Source organism: Myiozetetes cayanensis, unplaced genomic scaffold (genome assembly GCF_022539395.1).
Source record: "Myiozetetes cayanensis isolate MyiCay16 unplaced genomic scaffold, myiCay2020 scf6-25, whole genome shotgun sequence".
Classification (NCBI taxonomy): domain Eukaryota; kingdom Metazoa; phylum Chordata; class Aves; order Passeriformes; family Tyrannidae; genus Myiozetetes; species Myiozetetes cayanensis.
The window spans coordinates 36,361,638-36,384,111 of NW_026087853.1; the positions used below are offsets into that span (position 1 = coordinate 36,361,638).

The 22,474-nt window shown below is 45.4% G+C and overlaps 1 protein-coding gene across 1 annotated transcript in view; it reads right to left on the bottom strand.

Moving 5' to 3' along the window:
* Positions 1–21,854, bottom strand: part of MGA (MAX dimerization protein MGA) — a 63,872-nt gene extending 42,018 nt beyond the window's left edge. The window contains 6 exon segments of the mRNA XM_050336503.1: positions 1,918–2,013; positions 2,157–2,244; positions 2,596–3,520; positions 8,443–9,295; positions 9,298–9,581; positions 21,616–21,854. Coding sequence (XP_050192460.1) covers positions 1,918–2,013; positions 2,157–2,244; positions 2,596–3,520; positions 8,443–9,295; positions 9,298–9,505 — 2,170 coding nt within the window. The 5' untranslated portion in view covers positions 9,506–9,581; positions 21,616–21,854.
* Between the last annotated feature and the right edge of the window lie 620 nt (positions 21,855–22,474).

Here is a 22,474-nt window from a genome sequence, read left to right on the forward strand (position 1 = left end):
GTAACAATTAAGTATTATGTCACCACAGACATCCCCCTACATGACAGGTGAACTATCACCTTTACTACTTTCTATCATCTCCATGATATTGCTACATTTCAGTTGCTGCAGTCAAATAGTAGCAAATGAAGAGCCTTAAGAACTTTCTCTTTTCCATCAGTGGCAGTTGACAAATCTGAAATACAATGTATGGCAACAGTGCCTTCAATTTTCAGGAATATAATATGAGATTCAAATTAGCTTAGAAGAGGCATCCCATATAGTACTGCAGTACTCCAGCAGAAGCTTTCCTTCTAACATGCTTAAGTTGGATTCCCTTCTTAATGAAGTCTGCAGTGATGGTGCTTCTAAGATCTAGACAGCCTCAATCACTATGTTTTAAACTTTAAAAATCAACAGCAATTGTGGAGTTCAGGTACAGCTCCAACATTTCATCAGTGAATCTCAGAAAGAATCTTAAGCTTCTCAACTACACACTTCACACCACTCCAGAAGCTGGAGGAAAAGCATGTGGGTTGTGCACATTCTCAGCTGCAGGATCATCTCAAGAGTAAAACAGTCCTCGCTAGTTTTGTAGTTGCTAAGGTATCACATGGTTGCCAACATACTATAATTTTATGATACTTTTCTTGAGTAAAGACAATATCTAGGAGGTCTACAAGAAGGTTTAACGTAACTGTAACATTTGTTTAGCCTTGTAGCTAGCACTCCCAGCAGCTGACCACAAAAGGGTTTTGCCCCTATTTTTAAAAACATGGTGGTAATGTAATGCACAACAACACACAGGGACCTGTGAGGGGAGGTTGGCCAGTGAGGTCACTAGACAACAGGGATGCCTGTTTCTGGAATCATGGCAAGGGAAAACTCCATTTTCATGATACAACTGCCAACACTGATGCTGTATCAACAAGGTACAACTTGGCTAGAGATGGGTTATCTTGTTTTATTCTCACCACATCTAGGACACAGATCTAAGAACTCTCTATCCCCTCCTTATGCCCATTTTGCAAAGTTTAAAGACAGAAATATCATCTCCACGCTAGCAAGAGGTGAAGACATCCCTTCAAATGACTGCAAAAAATGACAGGCTACTAGTCATCATATCTCATGCATAAAGCACTCAAGATAATCCCGCGTTCTCCACCAAAGAAGTTCTTTGAGGAGTCAGAACAGCTCACATCAGAGTATCAGTATTTGGATCCCTACAGTATTACAGTTAAACGCTTGAAAAATGCAGGGCCAGAACCTCAGGAGCGTGAGGTACAACACTTCCATTGGGATCAGTAATTTCATCACCTGCTCTGATGACTATGTTAATGACATTGGTCTCAGGACTACTGTTGCTGAAGTCTTTCAACATCATCAGTAGAAAGAAGATTAAGTTCTGCTCTGTGGATCCTTGACTTTTTCCCATCTATCTCAGAATAATATTGTATATAAACAAAAGATCACAAAATACAACTACCTTGCTTGGCCCCTCTATGTGGCTAGTGAACCTGGATCTACAAGGACTCAAAGAAATATGGACTCAAATATAGCAAATGCAGTCTTAGTAACTGTTGCTGGATCTCTAGCTCCTCTAGTATCAGGAAATATTTATTTCAATGAAAGAGTGAAATCAACTCCATCTGCTCTCAACCTGATTTAGATCATTACAAGACAGGCACTGTCTGAAGGCTCAGTGACTTCTGCACGAGTCACATAACATGCAGACTCCTGCTCTCCTGTTGGAGATTCATGATCCATCTATTGCCACCTCCATATTTTCTAGTTTGCGACAAGAATGTGCGAAAATGAAAACCTAAATCCCAGATGGATTAGGCATATACAGTATCGCAACCAGTAGGAAATCATCAGCTCAGTATGATTAAGTACAATAATCAACCGGGTGCAACAGCACGTACACTGCCTGCTTACCTTCCTGAAGGCTAGGATGTATTACTTGTTTATGCCTCAAGGTCTTTAGCTCTTCCATCAATTCCTTTTCCAGCACATGTATTCTTGCTTGACAATCTGCTCAAAAAATAAAAAAGAGAGAATATATAAAAAAACATTTACCATGCAAAAAATTGACCTAATTATTAACTTTTCAGTGTGTCTTTTTAAATTCCCTTATTGCAGGGAAGAGTCACTCAAAAAAAAATAGAAAAATGTACCTGGATCACTTGTAGTCAGTAGAGGAGCCTGAAGATTCTGTGACTCTTCTCCTCCAGCTCTATCAACAGTGTTAATGTCAAGAGCTTCCTAGATACATAAAGAGGCTTGAGTAAGTGCAAGATACCTTAAAACACTTAAATGCAAACTAGGACACATCAAATTTTCACCAGTTATTCAAAACTTGAGACTGATTAATAAACAAGTATGAGTTCTTTTATACAGAACTCCAGATACCACTACTTTTCCCTAAGCTGCCAAAAAGTAAGGAAATGTTATGAGTAATATAGGCACAGTATAAGGACAGATTTGGAAAGAGGCCACAAATCTCCAAACTCAGTTTAAAACAAAATATACCTCCAGATTGCAAGCAAAAAGATCTTAAAAATAAGTTATTATCAAAAAAGCTTTTCAATTTTTCTCACAACAGTGAGGTTTTACCTTTGATGCAAAGGACACAAAAAGGACACCGTCAACATCTTCAAGGTCTGGTTTAACATCTGGAACGATACTCCCAGGCCCCAATGAGGTGTTCTTGCTCGTTATTACAGTTTTCCCTATACCTTTAGGTGGTCGACCAGCCTTGGAAATTTTCAGTTTGCGTGGCCTTCCTCTTTTAGTTGTAACTGATGATAGGGTGGTTTGATTGTTACCAGAGCCTTTGAGGGACACAGGATTCTTCAGTATACCAGGTCGCCTTCTGCTACAGACCAATTTGTCTGAAAAGTCACAATTTACTGAGCCCCTGAGATTAAGATTAGGTGATTTGGATAGAGCCCACTGGGCCTCTCCGACTGAAGAGTATTTCTGTGACATTTTACTCCCAGGAGATTCTTTTTTCATAACTAACTCCTCAGCGACAGTGCCTGAGTAAGAGTCTTTGTGATTTTCAAAACATACAGGTAAAGTATCCAGGATTGTATTCAAAGGGGATTTCTCCTTCTTGCAAGAGGAAAGCATGGTCTGTGGCAGCTCAGATATCTTCACTGTGCTCTTTGTGACTGCACAAGGTTCTAAATAGACTACAGGCATCTTACCACTATCCAGTTTTAACATTTTTGCTTTGGCAACACCTGAAGGACTGGTCAGCGTACGCTTCCTAGACCTGAATTCTCCATCAGTTCCATCTGTTTCACGTCGTCTCATGAGGTGTTTCTGTACAATGGGATCATCATCATCAGTGTTGGAATACTCATCAGTTTCTTCATCTGTGTCTTCCTGTTTCACAGTTATACCTTGTATGCAAATATTTGACTCATAGTCATAGTCATCTGCTGGTTCCTCTTTAATGACTACATTGAAGTGTCCATTTGGGTCCAACGGAGATGCCACACGAGAAGCACTTTCGTAACTGCTAGTAATGGGACTGGGGTGGAAGGGAGGGGACAAAACCAAAACACAACGTAAGATCTTTATCAAATCTCTTCCTTTACTGAAATTCCATCATCTCACATAATCCTTGGTTACATATTGTAAAAAGCTTCCAAAATGCTCCCAGATGTGGGTCTGCCAAATTAGCTGTCATTTACAAGCTTACATTTTTAGAAGTAAGCACTTGAAAAACCCTAAGAAATCGCCATCATTAAGAACAATTCAATTTCTTATCTGAAGGTAGCAGCACAACTTCCTTCCCTACTAATACCAGGGTGACATTTGTCTCTTTTCCTCTTTCACGCAGCATGAACTTCTGCTAAGCTGTCATGTTTGAAATGCTCAGAAGTGGCCTTAGTTTGACGCCTATCTTGTTAAGACACTAAAGCCACTGTGTTTGCAAATAAGAAGCCAAGTGAGTGTTTAATGCACTAAAATTTTAGTCAATTCATCCTAAAACCACATATAGACAATTCCTAAATTCAACTGTTGTTTGAACGCTTACAGAATGTTAATATCCTGGTGAATCTTTCTCCATTTTCACTAAATCTGAGTACTAACCTAATCAGAATTTGGTATACCATGTATTAGATTCAGAACACTAACAGTGCAGGCAGTTACACTCTGATGATGGGCTTCTTGAGGGTCAGACACATCAGTCAAAAAACTGCAATCAGTGTTTTTTTAAAGTGTATCAGAAGCTGGCTCATCTTAAGAGAAAACAGCTAAGGTATGAAATCAGAAACTCATATTCAGTGAACCTCAGAAAAGAGTCAGAACTTATTTACTAAACGTATGGCCTGGTATTCCAATACTTTCTTTATATATATGAGACACTACATATAATTTTAATTATATTAAATTATTATTCAAATTTTCATCTTTATTATTAAAATAATACTCCTTGTTAATTATAACAATGTCAAATATAATTTAACATAATTGTAATAATGCTAAATTATATAGAGAGTGAATGTTGCTTTACGTATCTTGGATGTATATATGTATGTGTGTCTATTTTATTATTAATATTATCCATCCGTACCCCTTTAAAGAATGACTATGCTCAGTTGAACCCACAGCTGGGATTGAGGAAGGGGAAAACAAGTGGATGAAGAGGCTGCTTCCTCCTTCTGCAGATGGAGGACATACTTTAGGGAGAAAAGCTGGGACGCACAAGAGTCGTAACATGGAGCTGGGAGTCTTCACCTTGAGAAGAAAGACTGCAGTGTTAAAACAGGGAGCTGACTATCGAGATACAGATTTATATATTTACATATAAAATCCTAAAGAACAAGAGGGAAGCTATCTAAAAAACTTCCTGCAGTTCAGGAAGACATTAAGTAACTAGCATTAAACTTGACGAAAAACCTGCCTTGTGAGGGAACAGCAGGCAGCAGCAGAGTTTTGTCTACTGTCATCTCTGGACAAGGAGTTTCCTATTAGAAAGATTCTAGCTTTCATTTAATTAATAACATCAAATGTAAGATTAAAATGTCCTTGTAAGATTAAAACTCCTTTTTCTTTAGTGAGTTAACTGCCAAAGAAATTCAAAGACAAACCACTTACAGGTTATTGGCAATTGAAAATCCTGTCACATTACAGCTAGAGGTTGATTCAGTACAGCTGACCCACAATTAAAAGTGAATGTATCTGCTCCTCTATCTTAAAATTCTCAAAAATAAAGAGACAAAAGACCCTAAAAAACTTACAGGGCAGAATAAATTTCTCACCCAAGTTCTATTGTTTCCAGTTGGAAGTCCAGTAAAGCATGGACTTCCCTCGTAATTTTCCTTTATCCACTGCAAGGTGTGTATATGTAAGCTAAGGATTACCTTTCTCTGGACAGCATCCAAACCAAAGAAGCCCAGTCATAAAACTGAAATCTCTAAACACAAATATTGTTTTATTCTGCATATTGGAACCAAGCCAGATGGTGACAAGAGTGAGATATAACTCACATATACATATGCATGAGAATATAAATTATTTGCACAAATCCTGAGCAGCATTTTTCTGTTTTAAAGTTCTGATGCAATGATCAATTTCTTAAAGAATAAAAAAGTTGCTTTTTAGCACTGAAGTAATTTCATTTGGCCCTTAGTTTGTGAAGTTATGTGCAACATAAGTAGTCACAAACTTCTCTTCCTCTTACCTATGGGCAAGGAAGCCTGTCCTCTCAAAATTCTCAGCTTATTCCAAGATCTGATAAAATACTGAAATAATGTCTTAACTAGCTCTTTCTTTGACTGATATGGAACAATGCTCATATTCAAACCATCTTCCTTATAGCCCAAGTAATGTATTTGGCACCCTCGCAATAGAACAGTAAAAGCAGAGAAATTGCCTTCTCGCATTTTGCCAAATTAAAACCCATTAAGCTGTTCATTTTTTGAAAGTACCAAGACATACCAATTTTTCGGGGGGAAGGGGGAAAATTTCATGTCTTGGGGAATTAATCTAGCAACCTGTGGCAGAGGTTTGAAGGATGATCACTTGCCTTTCTCTCCCAAAAGAAAGGCAAAGAAGAAAAATAAACTGTCAACAGTAAACACAGGACAAGTAAATCGGAAAAACAAGACTAGAGGATAATTAAAAATCCCACAGAATTTTTATTTTTGAAACAAGAAATCTAAAAGACTTTAGAAGGGAGAAAGGGTACATTAGCCTGAAAAACTTAAGAACCAGGAGATTTTGCTTGTGGTTCCTTCCATGGCCCAAACATCTGAGTGTTTCCAGGCATAAACATTCCTATAGAAGCGTCCACTACTTGAATTAAATATTTATTTTCTTTACAACGCACCTGATTAAACTAAACATACTATCAGACTATGAAGAAAAATACAAAAAAACCTCCACATAGTTAGTACCTTTTATGAAGAGAAATAGTGCTTTACTTCAAAAGTCCTCTAATAACTCAGGATTAAAATTACTCTCAGGCATATGCAACCTTTTACACAGTTCCATTCTCAAAAATGTCAGAAGAATTGAGTATTGGTGGGAAGTATCATGCTCTACAGCATTAGGAACTCCACTTCTTCTATCTGACAGGTAGCAGTTCCCAACTTCTGCCTCTCACCAAACCTAAACTAAGCAGAAATCAGTACCTTGCATAAAAGCAAGATAGAGACTATCAACTACGACTAAGAGCTTGCCTGCCACAAAAAACTATTGCCCAGTCTTTATTAATATGTAAATATTAATGTGCTTAGTTTGATAAATAAAAATGCCACCGGCTCAATGCCAGCCCTTGACATATTTATAAACTCAATTACATGGCATGAAAAGACCGTGAACAGATCAGGAATAAAAAGCAGAACTAATGTTCTGAAGAACTCCAGCGCATACAAAGACAGTTCTGCCATTTCTCGGATAAGATCAATATTCTCTTTCCAAGTACTGAATTTTACTTTTTTCACACAGATTACAAAAACCTAAAACAAAAAGCTGGACAACGCTTAAAGGTAGTTCTATAATGGTGGTAACAATTATTCATCAAATGGTAGGTGCCTCCAAACCTAAACAACAGAAAGATCCTTTATAGTCTTTTCCTGTCAGTGCAGCTTTTAGCACATTTCAGAGATAAAATGCCTTGGAGGCAAAATGAAGGAAGACATCTAACATGGACCAAAAGAAACAAAGTCTGCCAATTTGCATCATATATTTTTTAGGAAGGTCCTTGAGTCCTTAAAACAATGGTTTTCATTCCTTAGAAATAAACAGTTCTCCAAATAATCTGCTTCAATGACCTTCTCCAGGAAAATGAAGTATTGCTATGAAGACAAAATAAACCTGTCAATAATTATTTTCTGAGTTTTACTTCCAATACACAAAGTTATCTAAACACCTCTCTGTGCTGTATTCTTAAGAACTAAAGAAAGCCCATCCTCTCTGTAATCAGTGTACTTTCAGTCTTTAAAGTGGGTTACAACACAATTTTCGGGGAATATAAGAAGTTTAGATGTTCTTCTTCCTAATAGATTGACAGTGGAAAATACTGCAGAAGAAAGGTTAGGGCACTCTAAATCTCAAAACAATTCTAGTACTCATGAATTATTACAATTAATCTCAATAAACTGTCAAAGTATGGAGAACTTTGTAATTTGAAGTGACAAAGTGATATGAGGCAATATAGAAAGCTCTTTTATTTCTTCACATTCAGAGTACCTATAGTATCTGTTGACACTACTAACTATTCACTGTCTGCTCTGTTCTATTGCTTAGATTTTGGAAACTAAGTGAAAGGGCAGTAAAATAATAGGTTTTGCCAGGCTTGCTTTAGCAAAAGGAAGTTACTCTGAAGTACTTCCGTCGGTGCAGCTTCTCTTACCTCACAGCAAACATAAGGCAACTGACTACCAACAGGCAGGCCACCTCACACTACTTTGTGGAATAAAAGAATTCACACCAAGCAGTTATTGACAAAACAGTGGTGTGCTGCCAACTACAACTGCCTTGCAGCAATCCCTACACATACCCAACCCGAACACCCACACACACCACACACCATCCATTAATGCAAACTGAAGCTACATAGACAGCACGTCAATGTGGCAAGCAACCCTAAAAGGAAAGGCAGTGTTTTGATGACTGCAATGTGTTATTTAAAACTCTGAAAAAATAAATTTAGCCTTCTAAAATGCTAAGAGGGTTAGAAGAAATCCCTCAACACTTAACAAAGGGAGCTAAAGAAACACAGAAAATAACATTGAACTCTTGCACTCCTCAAACACCTTAGAAAGCCCAGACTGATAAATGATTGTTCGAGCAAAGAAAAGCTTTTACTAATACTAAGTGTTCTTCCATTTCAGGTCATGCAACCTTTAGCTGTAAATTTGGACACTGAGCATCCTGTTAATTGCTTACCAAACATCCCACTCAAACAGTATTTGTATTAAAAATGCAGTGTTAACCCACCTTTCAGAGACTTCTTGTTTTAGCTTTGGCATAACACCTGAAGACAGGTCAGTGTCCAGGAGACCCAGAAAGTCTCCTTCTGCATTAAAGGACTCTTTGTTAAGCTCAGTGTCTGATGGGTTTTGACCAGTCAGTGAAGAATCTAAACTTCTCTGATGCACTTCTAATGCATCAACTTCAGCAGGGCGACCACAAATGCCAGCAGCACCAAAAACATCACCTCCCTCCAATTCCAAGTTACTGTTCTGTTTCACATCACGTTGAGGTCGACTATTCAACCCATCATCTCTGAATCCTTTAGCAAACGGATTGTAATCTATTTTCAGCTGGGTAATCTGGATGTTCTGGTAGGCTGTAACTGCGAAGAATTCCGTCTGTGGAAAGGTAAATGTATGGACATCAGGGCCGTTAAGCTGAATGACTTCTGTGGCTTTGTTTGCAGGCACCAAGTGAAGTCGTGGCAGATAACGGTGCATAGAATGCAAGATTATGTGACCCTCCTGGTCCAGGGTATTGTTAGTAAGTTTAAGTTTGTAGAAGGACACTGGCTGGTGCATCCAGAATTGGCCAGTGGAAGGTGATTCTGGATGAATAAACACTCGCCCAAGAACATGTGGTTCTGCCTTCCCACTGGGCTCCCACCAACGGCCATTCCATTTGTATCGGTAATTATCCACAGGAGAAATGTCCATGACTAGGATATATTTCTGACTGGAATTCAGACCTGTAATCCAGTATCGGCAATACGGGAACATGCGCCTCCCCTGCTTCGTCAGAATCATCTCTGTGTTGCGATGGTAGAATTCATTCCACATGCTGTTGTTATCCAGGGTGACAGTAATGCCCCCGAGACACAGTCAGCTGGGAGGCAGGTCTTGACTCTGGGTTTTACTGGAGTTGATACACTGCTGGCGAGAGCACAAGCATCATGGTTTGCTACCAGGATTCCTTGGTCAGCTTTTCCATTTCCCTGCTGTTGTTTCAAGATGACAAAAAAAGCAGGTGCTGCACCAGACACAGTCCCACCATCCCGGCTAGCCAAGACAATTTGCTGTTTCTCCATGATGAGCACTCTCACGAGCTCAAATCAAATGCAAATTCTACACGGTTCTGATAATCTTTTATGCGTGTTCAACATTCTGGAAGAAAAGGAAGACACAGTTACAAATATTCCAATACAGTCTAAGAAAGTAATTAAGTTTTGTGAGACACCCTTTTTGTAATAGTTCTCCACGTTAAAACCTTGGAAGATAACCAGTACTATAAAATAGAGCACAGTTAGGATATAACAAATCAAGGTTGCCTGCATGTATGTAATTTACACCTTTGAGACACAGGGGGCCAGGACACCTTTAAATTGCATTTTCCTATATGCTTTGTCACAACAGAATATCTTGGTTTGCTTGGTATTTCAAAGCACTCTTTTTTCTGACATTGCCTCAACTCTTCAGATCATTTGTTTAACAACATTAGTCAAAAACTTTCAGGAGAGCAAATGACACATTTCTGACATAAAGGCAAAAGTTTCGCCAGAAAGGAGTTCCCTGAGGTCTAAAACTTCCCACAAATTTAAAGGAGGAAAAGAAAAAGAAATGTTAAAAACATTTTTGCTGAATTTCTTTATTGAAAATGACTACGTTTGTGTGGTTGGAATTTTCTTGCTTACACCCCTCCCCACCCCAAGAACTTCTACTTGTCTGTCAAAGGCAGAGACAAAAAGAAGGGAAAAAATAGTTCAAATGGATAAGCTTTGGAAAAAGACAAACTAACCCCCAGAAGGCCATGGAGCTAAGATTAAATGGATTAATGTGAAGCATCAGGCCTCAGCTACCTTTATCTTCTGAATTCTGGAAATAATTTAAATCAAACAAGAAACATTTGTACTGTTATGATTAGTATAATCACTGTTTAGAGAGCTAAAAATGTTACTTTTATCTGCATATACACAATTACATTTTTGTTTGTCTACCTCCTAGGTTAAGGATTATGTCAACACACAAGAAATGATCATAAACTACTTCCTTTTTCAAATAGCCTGTACATTTCTCTGTGTAAAATTTAAAACAAGCACTTCTGGTAACCACAAGAATGCTATTCCCACATCCAGATGTTTGCATTTTGATCCTTCTTACATGTGGAATACAACACTGACAAAAAATGATTGATTCTTGTATCATAAGTCTAGTTGGTGGGAATCAGAGACCACAGTAAATCACCACTGCTAGAAGTTGAGATGCATCCCAGGGTCCTGAGGGAACTGGCTGATGTGCCAAGCCACTCTCCATAACATTCAAAATGTCATGACAGTCAAGTGAAGCCTCACATGACTGGAAAAAGGGAAATATTGCATCTGTTTTTTAAAAAGGGTAGAAAGGAGGACCCTGGGAACTACCAACCTGTCAGGCTCACCTCTGTGCCTGGGAAGATCATGGAGCAGATCCTCCTAGAAGCCGTGCTAAGAACATGGAGGACACGCGATTCAGGACAGCCAGCACAGCTGCACCAAGGCCAAGTCCTGCCTGACCAACCTAGTGGCCTGCTACGAAGGAGTGACTACACTGGTGGTCAAGGGAAGAGTTACAGATGTTGTCTATCTGGACTTCCATAAAGCCTTTGACACAGTTCCCTGTGACACACTACTTTAAACTGGAGAGAAATGGATTTCGTAGGTGGACTGTTTGATGGATGAGAAATTGGCTGGATGGTCACATCCCGATGGTAGTGGTAAATGGCCCAGTGTCCAGATGGACATCAGGACAAGTGGTGTCCCCTAGGAGTCCATACTGGAAAAATGAGTGGTGAAGCTAACAAGCCTAAATGATGGGATGCCATCCAAAGGGACCTGGATGAATAAACACTCAAGAGAAGTGGTTCAAAAAGACCAAGTGCAAGATGATGCTCCTGGGACAGGGCAACCTCCCATATCAATCCAGGCTGGGGGATGAACAGATGGAGAGAAGCCCTGCTGAGAAGGACCTGAGGGTGCTGGCGGGTGAGAGGCTGGACATGAGCAGGCAATCCCGGGCTGCACCAAAAGCAGCGTGGCCAGCAGGTTCGAGAGAGGGGATTCCACCCCTCTGCTCCGCTCTGGTGAGACCCCACTTGGAGTGTTGCATCCAGCTCTGGGGTCATCCCCAGCACAGGAAGGACATCAGCCTTTGGGAGTGAGTCCAGAGGAGGTCACCAAGATGTTCAGAGGGCTGCAGCATCTCTCCCATGAAGACAGACTGAAAGAGCTGGGGTTGTTCAGCCTGGAGGAAGCTCTGGGGAGCCTTTCAGTACCTAAAGGTGACCTAGAAGAAATCTGGAGAGGAACTGTTTGCAAAAGCATGCAGTGATAGGACAAGGAGGAATGGCTTCAAAATGAAAGACAGTATGTTTAGTTTGGATATTAAAAAGACATTCTTTACTGTGAAGGTGGTGAGGCACTGGAATGGATTACTCAGAGAAACTGTGGATGCCATCCCTGGAAGTGTTCAACACCAGGTTCGATGGGGCTCAGAGCAACCTGGTCTAGTAGAAGGTATCTCTGGTAGGGAGGTCGGGTCTCAGTGACCCTAAAGATTCCTTCCAGCCCCAACCATTCTATGATTCTATGAGTTAGCTGCTGGAAAACAATCACATTATTTTCCAGAGAATTAAATTCACGAGTTTTAAATGAACTGGATATTTTATAAGAAACGTTTAGTTTGTTAGGACTGAGGTACAGTAAGAGGAAACACTCCTCGTGCAAACCAGCTGCCACATGCACGTGGCAAATGATTTAAAGCTCAGGAGGCAATTTATACCCCAGGATAAATGTTCTGGACACATAGAAAATAGGAGAGATTTATTTCCACCCTCTACATTTCATACTTTAAAAGTCATTATAAAAGTTAAGTCAGAGGAAATAAACCAAAACTCTTCTGCACAGATTTTGATACCTGTGAAGTTACAAGAGTTGGTTTTCAGCCCTAGTTTCCAGAGGAAATTCTTCCCCACAAACTTATCCACAACTACCTACCCACTAAGAATTCCTTAACAGAGTCTAGGATATGAAATGAATTAGTTGTTCAAAATCACCTTCATATTTTCTAATTTAAGAATGTTGTTCTGCTTTTTCAATGGATCACCTATTAAGTCCCAGCAAAACAGAAAGCTATCCCCAAAATAATCTTTTTCGTTTTCATCTATACAAACACAGTTGAAAAATAAATCTCAAATACACAGAGCAGGGAGAAAGAAATCACAGCCTAAGTTGTATGTGGGTTTCCATCAACTTATCCTTTCTATATACACATACAACACGTTCAAATGTATAGTGAATGTACAGTCATAGAGTGAGTTCACATTATTCTCTGTAATATACACCACAATTATATTGGTTTATGAAGGAAACACACTATTGAAGTGATTTCAAGATATGCAGAAGGCCTGTGCCTTTAAATCTACTTAAGGTAGAACTTACACCTACAAAAAAAAAAAAAAGCTCAACAACCATGTACTCAGCAAAAATACTATGCATATAAAGTCCTACTGAGCAACAAAGTTCTTACGTTGCAGTGTTACAGTTATTTCTGCCACAAGTGCCACACACAGTGTCAAGTCAGTCGAAGATGTGTGTGGTTACAAAGTGTTTACGTGTAGGTAGAGTAGCCAAAACGTATGTTACTTCAGTGCCAACGTGGTCTACCACATGAGCAATTTCACACATTTTGTTACACTCGGCCACACACACTGGCCTATACTGTTATAGCACAGAGACTCTAATCTAGTATTTCAGGAAAAATGAGTGTATTTGTTGAAACCGAAGTTCTAAACAGCTTCAAGTACAGCCCTTCTCTACACGCAGACCCTGTACTGGAGAAGCAGCACCCAACCAAACACGCCCCAAGTCGCACCAAGACCCGTTCAAATCGGGACAATCAGACGTGAGAACGTCCGTCTCAACAAACAAACAAACACACACACACAAACCAACCCAAGCTCCCCACCCCGCGGACGGGACCGCCGCCCCGCGCTCGTCGCTCCGGGCCGGGAGGTGCCGGGCGGCACCGCGGGAAGGGGACCGGCGGTGGAGCGCGGGCCCCGCCCGCCGCCGCGAGCCCCGTGACGCGCGCCCAGTGGCAGCGGGCACCGCGCGCGGCGCTCCCGTTCAACACCCACCCACCGACCGAGCGAGTGATCCAGCACCCGCAGGGGCCGCCCCGGGTGCGGCGGCGAGAGGCGAGCGCGCCCCGCCCGGGGCAGGTGGAGTCACAGCCGTGGGCCGAGCGCCGCGCTTGTCGCTCTGAACGCCCTCCGCACCCCCCGCCCCCTCCCTGCCGGACGGGCCCCAGCCAGAAGCCCAAGGACGGGGGTCGGCAGCCGCCGCTTGCGGCAGCTGCCCGGGAGCGGCGGGGGCCGGAACCACCGCCCGCACCGGCCGCCGGAGGGCAGCGGGACCGGCGCACGTGTGGAAACCGCGCCGCCCTTCGCCGGGAGCCGGCGCGGCCCTGCCCGGCGGGGCGGGCTCTGCCGGCGCCCCCGAGGCGGCCCGCGCGCAGCGGCGCCTCGCGTGGCCGGCAGGGCGCGGCCGCTGGGCCCGGTCCCGGCCGCCTCGTGCCCGCGCCTGGTGTCAATTTTCGCAGTTCGGGCGGCGGGCGCGGGGCGCGCGGGGAGGCGCGCGGCGCTGTCGCGCGACGCGGCCGGTGCGCCCGGCACGGCCCCGCCCCCCGGTCGTTACCGTGCGCGAGGCGCGCGCGGCCTCCCGCTTCCCTTCTCACGCGGACCGTGTGTCCGCCAGCTGGGGACAACGTGCGTGCGCACCGCGCTGACGTCACCGCGCCGCAGCGCGCGCAGGCGCGCCATAGGCTAGCGCCCCCCTCCCTCCCGCCTGCCCGTCACGTGCCCGCGCCGCGCGCAGGGCCCGCCGCCCGGCCCGGCCCGGCCCGCGCAGCGCCGCGCGAGCGGCGAACCTTCTGGAACGGGCGCGCGCACCGCTCACGCGCCGGGGGCAGCGAGGCCCCGCGGGGCTCCCCGCGCGTGGCACCCACCCCGCCGCGGCCGCCCGAGGGGCGCGCGCGAGGCCCCGGGGCACACAGCGCCCCCCAGCGGGCGGGCTCGGCACCGCCGGCGGCACCGCCTCCCATCCCCATTCCCAAGGCAAGGGCCGCCTCCTCGCCTGCCCGCACTCGGGAGCCTGGCCGCCGACTGGAACTGGCCTCCTCCCCGGGAAACCCTCAGTCGAGAAAGCAACGCTGAAGCCGGAGGCAGCGATGGCCTCCATCCCTCTGGCAAAGTTCCCACTGACCCGCCAAGGCGAGGGACAGAATCTGACCCTGCAGCACCCTGTCAGAGCTGACACAGGCCTGTCACACCGGGCCCTGTCCAGAGTCACAGACTCGCTGATGAACGAGCAGCTCAGCACAGCCCAGGCACGACCCTGACAAAGCCCCCCCGAACTCAGCACCCCACAGAGCAGGGGCTGCCCTGACACCCAGACTGGCAGGCCTTCACATACATCATGGAAATTACATGTTATAAGTCAGGCATTTTTGAGCATAAGCCCACTAAAACATAATTCTGAATGTTAAGAGAATTCACACCATAATGCATCACAGCTGCAGGTAAACCACCTCCATGAAGTCCCTCCATCCCCTCTTCCACTAAAGATATTTATTTTACAATACTGCATCCATTATGGATCTGTTAAGGAAAGAGACTTGCACAGTCTGTGAAAGTACTGTGTAAGCATAGTGGTGCCAGAAATTCAAGACATCAGAGTTAGTAGGGCAACACCAAGGTCCAGACTAACCTGTAGATCCAAATTTTGCACTGAATGCTGCCTACCACAAACTGTAACTTCGACAGGGCTGCTCCTCAATTTAAGTTTTTTTGCCTGATTTGAAAATAGGCAAAAGAAGAGCAGCGTTACAAAAGGCCAACACCCCTTTGAAGGTATCTTGGACACACAGGTTTATGCTATAGGAAATCATCTCAGAAGCACATAACTAAATGAAATACATTTCTGAGACACTTGACAAATGTGCACCAAAACAGTAACAAAGGTCTGTAGGGAGGACCAGGGCAGTGCCACCAGCTCTACATGTGTATGCACACTTATGTCTCTCTAAAGGGTAAGGCCGTGTGGGTGGACAGGTGCTGGACATCAGGTAACCAGGGCAGTCTCAGCCAGCCAAGAGACAGACAGCATGTGCCAGCGCTGGGAACAGTAGTATGGCCTCAGGAGTGTAAGTGCCCATACACCAGCAACTGGGGAGTCTGGGATTCTGGAACCAGCTGCTGGGTAGACTAAGTGTCTAAGGTCAGCTGCTGGAGGGTATCAACCCAGTACGTATAGATATATATTTATACGTATATCTGTGTATGCGTATATATATGTGATCTCCTCCTGCTCAGATAGGGAAGGGAGCAAGATGAGGCTGTCTTTGCTGTGTTCCTCTAAGTATCTGCATGTCTGCCTGATTGGTGTGGCCAGATGTGTTTTCATGTAAATGTTACGTGTGCATGTGCTCATGCCCACCAGGAACACATTTTCAGCCTTACAACTGGTTATACCTGGGGGCGTGGAGCTGCAGCAGCCTCAAGCTGTTGTATCCAGCACAGTATTTTTCCCTTAACAAATCCAGTCAGAAATAATAACACCAATTTCACGAACAGTCATTTTACACCTACAGCAATTACATATTCAGTATAGCGGTCATCAAGTTTTAGGGCTACAGGGTACAGACACTATTTTGTATTACCCAAAATGTTTCTGAACAGTGACAATACAGAAATAATTCTTCTCTTCTTCAGCAAGAGGGCCATTTGTATGACTAAGAACAGACAAAGAATGGAAGAGCAGATACTGCCCCACCTTCACGGCCCACAATCTACATGCTGCAGGGATGATAGCAGAAACAAACCAGAGACTGTTGACATTACTAGAGATTCTGCTACGATTTTACCTAAGGCACGTAGAAATGCTTGCCTGCAGCAAAAGCAAGAATCCCGTTTATCAAGAGAACAGATTAACCGGTAGAAGTCACAGCAGTACTGTAGATTGACACCAGCTTAAGTAACCCAGTTTTAAGCAGCTTATAGCTAGCTGACAATAAACAGGAATACTGCAGTAAATAACTACATCCCATTTAGATCAGTAGACACACCAGTTTTAAGGCCTTGTTTCTGCTAAACAGCAATTTGGAGCACAGAAATTAACTGGTTTGCACCTACTGAACATTGTCCTCCATGATCAGGGAGAGTTACCTTATACTAGCCAGTAATGTGATGGTTGTATTTGCAATTATAGAATCAAACTCCAAGAAAAGACCTCTGAGATCATCAAGTCCAACCCTTGATCCAACACTGCCATGGTTACTAGACCATGGCACTGAGTGCCACATCCAGTTTCATCTTAAAAACCTCCAGGGACAGTGAATCCACCACCTCTCTGGGTAGCCCATTCCAATGTCTGATTATTCTCTCCATAAAAAATTTCTTCCTCATATCCAACCTACATTTTCCCTGGCAAAGCTTAAGCCTGTTTCCTCTTGTCCTATTGCTGATTGCCTGGGAGAAGAGACCGACCCCCACCTGGCTACAACCTCCTCTCAGGGAGTTGTAGAGAGTGATGAAGTCACCCCTGAGCCTCCTCTTCTCCAGGCTAAACAACCCCAGCTCCTTCAGCCTCTCCTCATAGGGCTTGTGGTTGAGTCCCTTCACCAACCTGGTTGCTCTTCTCTGGACCTGCTCCAGCACTTCAATATCCTTCCTGAACTGAGGGGCCCAGAACTGGACACAGCACTCCAGGTGTGGCCTCACCAGCGCTGAGTACAGGGGAAGGATCACTTCCCTGCTCCTGCTGGCCACACTGTTCCTGATCCAGGCCAGGATGCCACTGGCCTTCTTGGCCACCTGGGCACACTGCTGGCTCATGTTCAGTTTCCTGTCAATCCAAACTCCCAGGTCCCTTTCTGCGAGGCTGCTCTCCAGCCACTCTGTTTCCAGCCTGTAGTTCACTACCAAGAAGTACACTCTTGTCCAAAATGCTTCTTCCAGACATATTCCGGGCTCTGCAGCACCTTGAAAGTATGAACTACAGTCTTTACAAACTGCATTTCAGACTGCAGTGAATCACACCCCTCTCAGTAAGGCCTACAAGCATAAAGCACCAGTTCAGGCCTACACGCTACAAGTAACAGACTGTAACTTTCACCACCCTGCAGTCTGGAGATTGCAGCAACAAATTGTGTTCTTCAGCCACTCTTATGTCTAACATATGTCCAAAAAAAATCAGTAAAGATTCAGTAACAAATCACAAACTGGAGGGTAATAAGGCTTTGCTAAAGATACATATGTTGTATAGCAACATACCTTGTAGACATAGTTACACAAAACACAATAGTTGCCAACTTGTGGAAAAACAAGAGGTGTCTATTACATTTTTTGTTAGCAATACCCTTTTCAGTTCAAATACAAAGATTGCTACACAAATTGATACAGGACAGGACATGTCTGTCACACTGTATTACTTTGAAAGGCACTACTGCAGGAGCATTACTGGAGCATATAGAAGGATTTCAGCTCTCAAATTCACTAGTTAAAAACCAGCACTAGCTGAAACTACACTCACTAGCTGAAAACAGCTATCAAAATCAACTGTGCCAATGTAACACACTCACAGCAGCAGTCAGAAGTTTATTACAGCAGTCTACAAGTTTATTACTAACTGGCGGCCCTGGTAACCTTAAAAAATCCCAACTTCTAGCCTTTTAAAAAAAACCGCAAAAAATGCCCAAACCCACAAACATTTAAAGACCTGAAAATCTAGTGATGTTACAGTCAGAAGTATTGTGCAATGTGCACACTAGAAGAGTTAAAATACAAAAAACCTGCTTTCTTTAGACAATGTTTTGCCACTTTGGAGAATGATTAACAGTAGCACTCTATTAATTTGGAAACTCTGGGTTGGATTAAACTGCATGTAGAAAGTTTTCTAGTCCCATTTCCTATGCCATACCCAGCCCCCCTGGCCTCCAACTGCTTCTCTAGGCAAGCACTGGCCTCCCAGAGCTGAATGTTTGTTCTACACAAACATCTCTAATAACTTACAGCCTCTATGATAGCTCCAGACCTCTGTCCTTAGGCAACAGAATCTCAGTCCCAATGTACTTTTAAAAAGGTTTACATAATGTTATTTATGATAGAAAACCAGTTTAAGTTCTTCCTTTAGCTATAGTGATGAAGTATAATTCAGTGTCAAGAAGATTAAAGACGTGTTGCTACAATCTAGCAAAAAAGTGAGATTAAGAAGAAAATTATTGCAAGAAATGGACTGCTATAGGGGAAAAATGTGGTTTTTTTCAAATTTAACTTTTCTTGCTGATACAAACATGCTGAGCTGAAACACATGCTCCAGCTGCAGACAGAAAGTGCTTATCCCCACAGCAAGTACGGCACAGCTCGTGCACACCAGATTTCAGCCCAGAGCACTGCTTTACACAAAAACAAATTCACTTCACACTCAGAGCCCCGACTATTGCAGGACAAATAGGTGTAATTCAAAAACTGCTTCACCGACTGAGAGCTGCACATCTGCAAGAGCAGCAGCTGCTATTGGAGGAACAAGACACATACCTGGGAAGGAGAAAAACCTCCTTCACCTCTCCAGTACTTGTACTTTGCCACAAGAGTCTGAACATTAAGGCCCCTATAAAGTCAAGAGTTTGTTAAACGACATTAAACCTGCAATGTATAGTGCACAATATTCTGCACCTATCAAGAGTTACCCAGACTTTTGGGAAACACTTCCCAAACACCGAAGATTGCAAAATGGAAGCACAAACCTGGATGTGGCACTTTGTGCCATGGTCTGGTTGGCAAGGTTGTCATTGCTACAGAGTCACCAATGGCTCATCAAGTTAGAATTGCCAAGGAACCTGCATTCCCCTTTTTAGTTATGGTAAAAAGGAGAGTGACGCCAAATAAAGCCCAGACTGTTGGTGATGTTCCAGGTTTATATCCATATTCATATAAACTGATTGATTTACCCTGTGGTCAGGTAGACCACACTATATTAGCAGAAAGCACTGTACTACATGAGTGAGCAAAACAGCACAATTCCACCATCAGAAGTATTTAACAGTAATTGGCTCACAATCTTGCCATTCTCCAAACTGGCTTTTCCTTAAGATAGTGACTGTAGCAATGAATGCATTTTCATTGTAGATAGGTGGCTACCACATTAATTTTCTATCTTTTAGGCTGTTCACATTCCTTACTGCCTTTCTGGTTTGGGCTTAATCTTAAAAAGAAGACAGAAAACAAACCAAAAAAACCACAAAAAACCAAAACCAAACAAAAAACCAAAACCAAACACTTTCTTCTGGTTGCTTTCTTATCATAACAAACCTTCACCAGCCTTTTCACACATATCATTTTCATTGCATTCTTCCTTACCCAGTTCAGCAAAAGATATTTCAAGGATTTATAATAGGCACTAAAGCCAGCTAAAATCCAGCAGTGAAAGCATATTCCATCTTTCTGTGGAGAGAGAAGAGCAACTCCACCACTATAACCTGATTCTTTATTCTAAGGTCAACCAGCCTTAAAGAAGAAAAAAGGCAAACACACACAACACAACACATCCTTAATTATGGAAGAACAAGACACCAACTAAGCCTTGCTGGTGCCAAAACTAATGGTACTGTTCCCTATACACATGCCATGGCTGAATTTTTTTAGTAGATCCTCTACTGTGTATGAAACAGTAAACAGAAAACAGCCTCCTCTCAGAGTAGAACTCTTTCTCACTCCTCTGGGCAGAGATCAATTTCGTTGCCCTGTAAGAAGAATGACTTCCCATTCCTTAGGAAATTGCATTTAAAAAGGCCAACACACACGACTGCATACTTCAGAAATGATATAGTGGATTTGCGCGTAAATGAAGACATGACTTAACCTTAAAGAGAAAGAATTTCAATTTTTGTTTTCTGGTAGGTGACCACAGAAGTTTATTTACAAGTGGGACTAACACTGTTTTTCTCCAGTTGCACATTTCCCTCTCATGGCAGGCACAACAGCACTGCACCAACACTGAGCCAGCAGTAGGTGAGGTTAATAGCCAGCTGCTGCCAGATGGAATACAGAAATGATCAAATGCTGCCTATCTCTGGCAGGCCTAAGAACTATGTTTTGTCCCACATAAACAGGCACAAAATGTTCACCCACAGTAACACTTCTTAAGAAGAATCAATTTCCCTTTCCCTGAGGGCACTGAAAGGGTGCTGAGGCTGCATTGGGCAGAACACCTGGAAGTGACAAGACCAAAGCATCTGAGCCTGCCCTCTTCTTTACACAATCTCTGCTTTTCGGAGTCTGCAGCACCTTCAAATCTTAGGGGCTTTAGCCTGTTCCATCAAGTGCGATTACAGACGGCCCGTGAGTTCAGACAGTTCACACTGGGAGTGAGGCAGCGTGACTGTTGCGTAAGATTTGACATCTTAAGAAGTCACGCAAGAAGCTCCAGCTACGTTATGAGAAACCTACAAACTACTCCCTGAGCTGGCCTTTGCGTTTCAGCGCCCTTTTAAACTCCGCATTAGCTCAGGACGAGGAGTGTAAGCGGGGTCGGCTCCAAAGGGCACCAACAGCCGCTGCCCCCCGCGACGTGACGGGGCGCAAGCGCGCTGCCCGCCCCGCCCCGCCCGGCGTCTTGGGGCACCCGGGGGGCACCGCGGCCGCTCCCAGGAAAGGCTCTCCCGGCAGCCCAGCCCCGCCTCACTGGTGGCGCCGGCCACGCCCCCACCGGGGTAGAGTTCCTCGGAGCGCGATGGCTCTGGGAGCAGCGGCAGTCGCCCGGGGCTGGGCCTCACCTGACCCTTGCCGGGCGGAGAGCCCGGATGCCGCGGGGCCGCTCGGTCGCTGTGAACCCCCCCGCCGGTCAGGTGACCGCCGCCCGCCGTCCACTGCCCGCGCCCCCGGGTCCCGCCCGCCCGCCGCCCCGGGCGGGGGCGCGCCACGAGAGCGCGCGGCCGCATGCTCCCGCCCCGCTCCACGCGCGACCCCCGCGCCTCAAACGCGGCGGCGGCCGCGCGGAGAGGCAGCGCGCGCGGGCGCGTGATTGGGCGGCCGCGGCGCTCACGTGACGCGCGCACGCCTCGCGCCACCTCGAGTGAAAAGCTTGCGAGGGGAGGAGGGCGGCCCTACCTGGCTCCGCGCGCCGCCCGGCGCCGCCCCGGCCCACGCGAGCCTCGCCCGCCACGCGCGACCTCCTGCCGTCCTCATTGGCCGCCTCGGCCCGTCACGTGGGCCGCGCACGTTCCCCTGCTCCTTCCTCTCGCCTGTGTCCCGCCCCCGCGAGGCCGGTACCGGAGCGCGGCCGCGCGGCCGGAGCGCGGGGCGAGGGCGTAGGAGGGCGGCGACGGCGGCGGCCGCGCGGTTCTCCTGCCTCGCGACGCCCCGCCAGCGGCGCGCTGCCGATTGGCCGGTCCCGCCCGCCGACGCAGTTCCGCTCCCCGGCGCCGCCGGGCCACGCCCTTCCCGCCCCTCCCCTGCCCGTGCGCGAGGGAGAACACGCCGCTCGCGCGTGGGGCCGCGCAGCAGCGCCGGCGGTGGCGGGCGCGCGCCCTCCCCGAGGCGCGGCCGGACGGCGGGCGCGGCCCCGCGGGATGGGGGGGGCGGCGCGGGCCCCGCGCCCCTCCCGGCACCGCCGCACCGCCCTCCGCCCGGCGCCGGTTGTCAGTCACGGGACGGGCGCTCGTGGGCGGCGGGGTGCGATGTCCCGGCGGCTCCCGGAGCTCTGCCCCGTGCCGCGGTTCACGAGCATCTCCGTGCGTTGTGGATGCTTCCGCCGCTCGCACAAGCCTCCTGTGCCCTGCGGGTCCCCGGGACAAGCGCCGTTGTTGAACCCCCACGGACCGCGCTCTCATCAATTCCCGAGTTACCTGGAAGCTACCTGAGGATATGTATGAGCTGCAAGAGTTAAATAAAGGCTATGTGGCCCTCCAGCGTGGGGACGTATTCACTAATACCTCTAAATTTAAAAGACCTTCATGGCTCAGAAGAA